Below are 9,913 nucleotides of genomic sequence, written 5' to 3'. Positions count from 1 at the left end.
ACACGCATAATAACAACACACAGACTACTATATATATATATATATATATAAGTGTATACTTTTTTCATGCGTATATTTCTATGGATGTACAATTTTTATGCGTTTTCATATACTTATATAAATATAAGTATAATATCTGTGTATGGATTCAAATGTAATAACATATTATTTTATCAGTATATTAACACAAAATATATTACTATATTTATACCATGTTTATTTATTCAGACCTCATGTCTTATAAATCTGTTTATACATATTTATTGTACTTTTCTATTTGTGGTTTTTAAATTTATATTTATATATATATATTCTTATGTGAGTGTGTGTGTGTGTGTGTGTTTTGCTTATTTCGTGATTATAAGGGCTCTCGCAAATGTTGATTTATGTATGTATATATCGATTTTCTAAATGTCCAGATATGTAATTTATGAATATGTATACGCACATGTTTATGTTCATCTGTATATTTTTACTTCTACCTGTATCTATATTGATTAAGACATAATAATAAAATCACGTTTATATTAGATTATAAAGGCATTCTAGTGTTTGTGCACATGCTTGCATAAATGTGCATGTATGCGCGTCTATTTGTTATTATATTGTTCTACTTGTATAAGTCTGATGGTGAACATGTGTCGGTACACATCATATTCTTATTCACTCTTCTGACTTCAATTCAAATGTTAATACTTTCAGAACCGTAAAGAATATATATATATATACATATATGGATGTCAATGTATCACTCGAATGTATTTACTATGTTGTTGTTTTTTCAGACCAGTTGCTTTCAGTTTATTGCTACGTTTGTTCTCATTTAAGTGAAATATTGCATATGTTACACATATGCAGCAGAATGTATCTAAACAGATATATTGATAGGCAGATATGCATAAGTGTATGTATGCATATATGTATGTATGTATGTATACATATATTGGTATATTCATAGATATATATAGATATACGTAAACACTTGCATCTATATATATACCTGTTTTATATATTTATATACATATGCGTGTGCTTGTTGTGTTTTGTGTGTATAGTTCGTACACAAACAAAAAGAATATATGGACATTTATTTATCTACGAACTTACGTATCTATCGAAAAGTTGTTTATGGTGGTCCAAATTTTCCTCAGTATGCAATTATAGATCTATATACAACAATTTGTGTGTATGCACTTTCGTCCGTGTTGTACTTATTTGGTGCTAGAAAATAAACCTATACAATCGCTTACATATAAACACGAATGTTCAGGAGCGTCCTACTTGGTTATATAGTAATCAAGAAATATCGAGTTATCATTTTAAAGCTGAACTAGTGCATGGCCTCCACCGACTATTCTACTGTTTTGTTGGGAACTACCCCATGCCCATTACAGTATACATCTATTCTGAAATTGCGTTCCTTGACTCCAACTATGATGCCACAGTGCACGCGCGAAAGAGAAGCAAAGGAAGGCACACGAGCGGAAGCCCCGGGACAATGACCACCGTAAAAACTTAGCCAATGTGCGCGTGGTCCAACCTAATCTGGTCTACGTCATAGGGCTGTCACCCCGCCTAGCAGACGAGTCTGTGATACGCAAGAATGATTATTTCGGTCAATATGGTGAGCGATTCTTTTATCTATTTGTATATTCATATGTATCTGTGCTAGTCCGTGCATGTGCGTGTGTAAGTATGTCAATGATAGATAAGACTCAAATTAAATCCTTGAAAACGACAATTTTTATTGTATCAAGGGGACATTTTCGGGTGCCATTGTTTGCACCGTTATGAGGTGTTATATTATATTTATATCTCAATCTATACCATGGAAAAAAGTTATATTTATTTCCAAAACGGTGTACGGATACCTGACATCTAACCGTCTGGTGTCGCCGCATCTCTCGTTCCGTCCCCTCGGCAGGAAAAATTATGAAGGTCGTTGTGAATAAAGGATCCTTATACAATGGCTCGCATGGGCCCAGTGCAAGTGCGTACATCACCTATCAGCGAAAAGAGGATGCCCAAGACGTGATTCGGGCTGTGGATGGTTTGATGGTTGACAACAGAGTCGTACGGTACGTTGCGGTCGTGTGCATTCGTTGCTTGAGAAGAGTTTGGTGTATTGATTTTCCTGGCCGCGAAAAGCTCTACCAATTCGGGCACGCTAAGTATACTGAAAAATTGTGTTATCGTGTAACGCGGACACGTCCTTGTTCGGCTGTGAATACCTCAAATATGGCCATGTGTATGATTCCAACATACCCGTCTGTGTTCCGATAGACTGGCGTGGTTTTATTTATTTGTTTAGTTTTTTTCTTCACTACCAACTACGCACAATCACATATTGAGTTCAGATATCTCCGTGTTGTATCTGGAGTATAGGCCGCAGACTCGGTTATCGTTTTCGGTGTAAACGTTTATAACTCGTGGTTGGAGTTGTACATTCACTCTGCTCTAAGATATGTGCTGATACTTCGTATAATGTTCTGTACGTTGCAGACTCCCCCTCTGTTTGAAGTTGTAAAGCAGGGCCAAATGACATACATACCATTTGCTCCTGCTTTAGAGCGTGTATCGCGTACGAAGGCTCTGTTACTAAGATTTGAATACCACATCTTCGCAGGGCATCATTCGGAACTACGAAATACTGCTCGTATTTCTTGAAGCATGTTGCGTGTCCAAATCCCGATTGCATGTATCTACACGAAGTGGGAGAGACGGTGGACAGTTTTACCAAAGAAGAAATGTATGTCACCAGCTCACTTTGCGCGGATGCATATATACTTTACTGTCCGTGTGTCGTATGTTGCAAGAATAGGGGTCTTTTTTTTATGTTGCAGACTAGCAGGTAGGCACGGCATTGCACTTTTTGAAGTGCACATCGTATCTGTTTGCTTACGTGTTTGATCGTCAGAAGCGTAAGTTTTGCGTGTGTGTGCCATGAAATCTCGCGGCAGTTTACGTTCTATCTTATTTTAATTATTTCTCGTCATTGTTGCTGATCTATATTAAATGATATGCATTATGTATATAAATGTGGGAACGTGCACTCGTATATATTTATATATATGTATATACGCATATACGCATAAATATATTAATACACCCATACAGATATCCATATATAAAGATGTGTGTATATGTATAAGTATGTGCGTCAATGTGAATGTATCTATTTCATAAATATGTACATATATATATATGTATATACATGCGGGAACGTGCAGCCGTATATGTATATATGTGTGTATGTATGTATACGTATAGCTGTGTATGCGTCAATGTGAATGTATCTATTTCATATATATATATGTATATAGATAGTTAAATATACATATATATATACATTACATCTGCATGTGTATGTGTGTAAGTAAGTAAGTGTAGGTGTACTTCTACGTACTCGCATCTCTTTTTACGTTATCTCTAGAGTACCTCATTCAATGTACCCGTTCGCCATTTACTAAATAAGCTCATATTGCACGTTTGTATAACAGGAAGGGATTTCCGCAGCGATCAGATTATGATCACAGCCGATCTCCCAGTCCTACTCGTGTTGCTACTCCGGTGCAGAACGGTGCTGTAATGAAGAAAGTTGTCTCTACGAAGCCAAGGAATCCCAATGCGTCTGCGTTACCCGCTAATGCATCCTGGTGCGTGAATTGTAGCTCTTCGGTGCAATATTCCTCACATGTAGGCTTGCTAATTTTTCCCTTGCACGCATACTGTTTATGTGGGCTCTGTGCTGTCATTCCTATGGATGAAGAGTGACGTGATTTCTGGGGGATCGAATCAAGCAATCACATCTTAGCAAACAAGATACCAAAGCTTTGGGACATCCGTTTGTTGTGGACAGTCTGTGAGCTTTTGTATTCAATTTCAATCTCGAGTCGTATCCAGCCGGGGCTCTTAATTGTATTGCTGCACCTTTCTGATATGCCATGCTCTCCCTTTAAATCACAGGGCCAAGAAACCAGCGGCTGGTGCTCACATAAGTCTTATGCCTGCGCCCGCGCTGAGCTTGATGAAAGAAATTGCTCATCCGAGTGATGATTACGTCACACCTCCCCATGGTAACAGTGTTCGGAAGGTATGTGCTATACGTACTACATGATATGTGCAAGGTTATTCAAGAGACTTTTGTCTAGGTGGTTGCAGTTGTTGTTCTGTTTTGTTTCTTTTTTGCGGAAAATGCCATTTCAACTACGGCCAGAACAGTGAACAAGATTATCGTGACCGCGATTGCTTCTTCGGGCCTGCTTTGCTCATGCGCGGCATTCCGTACCCTTCTTGACTTGTTACTATTCAGGCAACTACACAATGGCCGGGGGCGAGTAAAGACGCCACATGGAACCAGGGCGATACGGGAAGTGCTGCGAGTACACCCGTCACTACCCAACAGCCCACCCCAGTGCACATGAACAAGAAGTCGCCTAGGATATCCAAGAACGCAAAGCAGGTTTCTGCAATTAGTCCGCCCGCTAGCGGAGCGCAGGCACCAAGTACACCCCCACAATCAGTCGAGGATCCTATACCCGACAACTGGGATGAGAGAGATGGCGACAATCCCCACAGTACCAACGGACCCGCCACTGTCAGCACTGATGCGAACGCGAGTGGCCCAGGGACTAAAGCGACTGAAGTCAAGGCAACCAACAAGACAACCAGCAGTACAGGCCGCAAAGCTGCCGCCACGTCCAAGGCTCGCCCAGCTTCGCCAGTGTCTGTACCAACGTCACCCGCGGTGGCTCTGGCTGAGGTTCCCAGTGTATCGAATACCACCTCGGTATCAACAACACAATCGATAGATACGCGCACGGCGACAAAGCCCGATAGGGACGAACCAGCGACATCGGAGAAACTAAAATCATCTGCAGCCGGAAAGAATAAAGCTGAAACCACGACCACTCCTGTGAAGACTGAGAAAAATACGAATGTCAGCAACAGCCAACCCGCTTCTGCGGTGGAAACTGGGGAAAGTGACGTTCAAAGGAAAGCACCGTTGGTTGGATCTGCCAGTGAGACGGCACCTCCTGGACTGTTCACGGCTGAACATGCTGAGCTCAAGCACACATACTCTGCACTGCCCGGTATCTCAAATAATAACTCGTCCATGTTTTCGCACTCGGGCGTCGGTCCTATTATCGGACGCGGGCCACCTGGTTTAGTGCGGATGCCTGGGGCACCCGATGCAGATAGCGAAGCGAGTGATGCTGGCACTACAAGCCATCGCCCAGGAGATATTGGTAGCGCCCCAGGCAGTTTGAGTTCGACATCGATAGGCGGAGGCGGATCGAGGTTTGCATTCGGTAATCGCGACGAAGACGAAGGGGGCGAATTTGCGTCGTCGTTCTTCAGTTCGATGTCCTTGAGTGATCCTAAGAAAGGCACTTCGGTACGTTTTCTTACGCTGTGTATTTTTTTGGGGGGAGGAGGGGATGTGTTTGTACAATTCAATAGTGAACGCCGTTGCAAAATATCTTCTGGGTCTGTTGCTGTTCAAGTACATCTAGGTAACCGCCATCCTACGTAGTGTAGGTGACGCTCCTCCACTCTTGCTCCCTTTCACGCAAGATTGATTATATTTCTCTAAACATTGCATGCTCCCATATTACAGGCGTTTGGATTGCCTCCGCGTGGCCTTGGTGCTCCCCCGGGATTGGGTGATATGCGAGACGAGACCGCCACAAGCTTTGGCAGTTTGACGGAATTCGGTCTAGATCACGAGGCTTCTCGTCCAAAGAACCAAAGTAGCTTAACGGGCCCTGTAGCCAGTGCTAGTGATCTCGCTGAAAGCAAATTCGCCGGTGCAAACTGGGATGACGATAAGCGAATGACACCCTCGGGATTAGGAGCGGATGCGTTGCGCTTTCCCTCGGGTCTTGGTGAGAGAAGCAGTGGTGGCAGTGGGGTTTCGGCGCCACCTGGATTAGCTTTGGGTGGTGAGTCGGAAATGAGTGCTCTTGGGGCAACTACGCCTGAAAATGGAAGTCAGGCACACGGCACGGGTAATGCCCGGCAATGGCAGGATAACCTGCGTTCACTGTTCCCGGGGGTCAACATCTCGTTCTCCGTCGGCAATCCGGTGAGTTTGGTATATCACACTTTTCAATACTTCCTTTTTCATGTGCTGTTTTATTGCTTAACAGAAATAATAGTCCTGAGAAATAATGTATCTCAGTATGTATAATTTGTTATTTCTACACTTGTTTTTTTTTACTTCCAGGAACAAAGCGCACAACAAACACAGAGAGGAGGCTTATCCAGCGATCCGATTGACCAACCACAACCGCTGGAAATAGGAACACCGCATCTGCGAGGCCAGTCCATGTGGGACAACGGATTCGATGGTCCTGGCCAGAGCTCGTTACCCAACACGCAGCATAGCTTAAACAGTTCTACATGGGGCATGAGCGATTCGCCTTATTCCTCCCTCCTACACAATAACCGAGGCGAGCTGCACCAATCCTTCCTGTCCACACAGGACTCCCACTTTGACATACGAGGAAGTTCCGGTACGACGTCGAGTCTGCCACCACCACCGCCGAGCTCGAGCCGAGGATTTGACCAGCCGCCCACTTCCGGTTTGCCGCGCCAAGGGCACGCACAGCATATACAACAACGCCAACCTCAAACAAGTTACGGAAACAGGCCAACACAGCCTGGTAGTATTAGTCAGCACTCACAGTCACAACAACAGGCGCCCCCGCCCCCACCCCCACCCCCACCCCCGCCGCCCGGGCTTCAGCACGCTATCCCATCCAGGCAAATACAGAACAACGACGAGCAGATAAGCCGCATGTACGATCACAACTACTCTCCCGGTGGTATAAACTCCAATACGCATAGAAGCAATAATAACATTGGATTCAATAACTCCGGAAGTTTCCATCCGCCTCCTCCCGGTGTGTCAATGATGCAAGATAGCCAGGGGCTCAATATGCATCCATCGTTTGGTCGCCAGGAGAATCGTGAGATGTTCCATAGGCCAGGTGCTGGTCTGCACCTGCAGCAGCAGCAACAATCACAACAGCAACATCACCAACAGCAACAACAACAACTTAGCAGCAAGATTGGAGACTATGGTATCAACGGTGCAAAGTCTGGCGACGGGTGGCCCAGCGACAACATTAGTAACAGCGGTGGGATATGGAACGAGAGCAACGAACCGCCTCATCACCACAACAGACGGCAGCAGCCCCAACACAGGCCGCCGCCCGGGTTCGGCCAACCTCCACCACCTCCACAATTATCTGGACGGCAACAGAGAGGCAATCTCTTCGATAATCCTGGGAACGGTCCCTTGGGACTGAATATGCCACCTGGGCTACACCCACAACATCACCCACAGCAACATCAACACCCACAGCAACAGCTGTACGACTCTCGGGCCAAGCCCATGGGAGGTGTGTGGGGTGCGGATCCGTCTGGTATGAATCAGCAGTACGGCGGCGATGTGAACGACTCACGTTTTGTCCCCCAACGCCAATCGCAGCAAGCATTTGGTATGCCATGGGGAGGGTCGTACTTTCCGTCAGACCAGTCGAATAAGCAGACGGGAATTGGTGGCAATGGCGGCTGGCCAGCGTCAGAAGATCGTCGGAGCGACTTCGGTATGATAGTTTAGAAGTTTGGTAGGTATAGCAATCTGTACGTCTACTTTGCCTTTCAGCCAGCAGAATTTTTTTGTTCTGATTTTTATTGTATACAGTTAATGTGATGTGTATGTGTGTGTGTGTGCATGGATGAATATATATGTTTGTATGCATGTATATTATATTATATTATATATATGTGTGTGTATGGATGGATGGATGGATGGATGTATATAAAGTGAGCGTGCAAGAATCATATCAGAATATGAGTCTTGTTTTACTAACCATAGTACAACTACTTTTACAGATATACGAGGTGCCGTGAGAGACGGTTCCTCCCCGGTTCTGCCACCTCCTGGGTTTGATAATGTTTCTCCAGGATACATGTCGGGTATAGACAAGTTAATCGACGAATAACAGAAGCACTTTGTGCCGAATAAAAGAATGAAAAAAAGCTCGAAAATTCTCTTTTGAATCGTACGCGGTTGTTGTGGGTTCTTTGGCTGGGATACGGGAATGATATCTATCAGAGGTATTGGTTATTTTGCATACTGTACTATTTAAATGTATCATGTAGGTCGTGGGCGTCTGCAGGCTCGCTTCTTGCAAAACAGACTTAGGACTCGGTGTTTTTATCTTGTTGAAAGTAGAAAGGTATCATTCGCAATACTTCTGCGTCCCCTATAAATCGATGCTTCTTATCTGATAGCGTGAAAAAGAAAAGTACCGCCTATGTGGCTCGTATAGCTCAAGTCGGTATATTGCTTTTGTACCTGTCATAGTAAAGATAGTCACTCTCATGTTTGGTAAAAAAAGGCTATATTGGGGTATTAGTTTATTAATGAAAGATGAGTCTTAAACCACTCTTCATTTGCAAAAAGTATAATCAAATTTACGTCGTGTAGTTTCGTGAGGGACCATCAACAAGGAAGGGTCAACGTTGTCAAGTCAAACGTTACATACTCAACACCAGTCGGTATTTTTTTGTCATTTTTACAATATCAAGTCCATCATATTGTCGGTGAGCTGAAGTAATTATAATATTTCAGTCCATAAATGGTGTCTGTCATCACAAGTCCCACATAGTGTGCACCACATCTACATAAGCCCGATTTCTATTCATGATGGTTTCCGGTCCTTGTTCGACGTTAGAATTTCTTGGGTGGTGCAGGTTTTCGTGCGCTCGACTTGAAGTAATGTCCTTGAAAAGGTTGACATTGTTCAAAAGGACGTTTAGAATCAGCGTTGTCGTACGCAGTGTGATATGGAACGGATCTCTGGAAATAGAAACGAATGTGTATCAAAGTGCCCTACGTTGGCGGGTACAGGTATTGGCTGACACTTAAATCAGTAAATGTCTAAGCCATAATCTCAGCTAAGAATGATTTTATCGAAAATCGCACTTGGGTGATATGACCAACCTCAATACACGTGCTGATGGAGCTACATATCTGGACAGACGTCACTGAAATCATTTTAGCTGCCTCGACACAACACGTTGTGAGTGGGGCAGCGGAAACTTCCTATAGTCGGGCCTGATATGTCAGTATTCGTATGTTGTTGATCGACGGAATTTGAAATAGCCTATGATATCAGCACAGTTTTTGTGTAACTTTCGATAGAGGTAAGGGTGCCAGAGCACTAATTCGTCATGAGCATTTGGTAGATCTGTCGATGTTGGGTTAGGCTAGCAGTAAACACACCAAGTTGATCTTGCCAACGACACGAACCGCATCGCTAATCCCCATCAAGGTAAGCAAATTTGTACGAGTGGCTTTGATGTTTTACGATCACGCCTTGGATATTATTTACATAGAGGAATTGCGAAGCTCGGTGCAAATAAAATCCGAGCGCGTTGTAGCTTATAGACGTAAAAAGGATAGTGCACCGAAGCTCCTCACGATGATGGCCATAAAGTGAGAGGCTTGGCTGAGGGTATATGGCGGCTTGTTAGTGTTCTGAGTTGCTAACATGTCAAATGGCACAGATATATCAAAAGATAAATATACGGCGACTTGTTGAAGTGAAGAAAATCGAATAAACGGTATATTTGAAGTCGAAAGTGAAACGCAGCTCTAATCTACTGTATCCTCGAACGTGTATACTTACCTGTGCAAATACACAGGTTTAAATATAACATCCACAAATTTAATAACGTGATGAATGAACAGATTTATGCTATGCTTTCGAGTATCCATACTTGTACTTTAGAGTTCATTCATAGCTGAAGGCCAGAAAAAAACTGCACTCTTTTGAACTTAAAATTGTATGAAATAACCATACTCAACACTATGGGGATGAAAATAAATACGATA

At 43.4% G+C, this 9,913-nt stretch overlaps 1 protein-coding gene across 1 annotated transcript in view; it reads left to right on the top strand.

The window, feature by feature from the left end:
* Positions 1–8,058, top strand: part of SARC_04771 (hypothetical protein) — an 8,732-nt gene extending 674 nt beyond the window's left edge. Inside the window, exons 2-10 of the mRNA XM_014301376.1 lie at positions 1,446–1,624; positions 1,925–2,078; positions 2,627–2,749; positions 3,501–3,656; positions 3,967–4,093; positions 4,313–5,398; positions 5,621–6,088; positions 6,230–7,616; positions 7,906–8,058. Of these exons, the coding sequence (XP_014156851.1) occupies positions 1,446–1,624; positions 1,925–2,078; positions 2,627–2,749; positions 3,501–3,656; positions 3,967–4,093; positions 4,313–5,398; positions 5,621–6,088; positions 6,230–7,616; positions 7,906–8,015 (3,790 nt within the window). The 3' untranslated portion in view covers positions 8,016–8,058. The remainder of the gene's footprint in view (positions 1–1,445; positions 1,625–1,924; positions 2,079–2,626; positions 2,750–3,500; positions 3,657–3,966; positions 4,094–4,312; positions 5,399–5,620; positions 6,089–6,229; positions 7,617–7,905) is intronic.
* Positions 8,059–9,913: the final 1,855 nt, after the last annotated feature.

Source organism: Sphaeroforma arctica (genome assembly GCF_001186125.1).
Source record: "Sphaeroforma arctica JP610 unplaced genomic scaffold supercont1.281, whole genome shotgun sequence".
Taxonomy (NCBI): Eukaryota; class Ichthyosporea; order Ichthyophonida; genus Sphaeroforma; species Sphaeroforma arctica.
The sequence above is the reverse complement of the archived record's forward strand: the minus strand, read 5'-3'. Positions and strand labels throughout refer to the sequence as shown.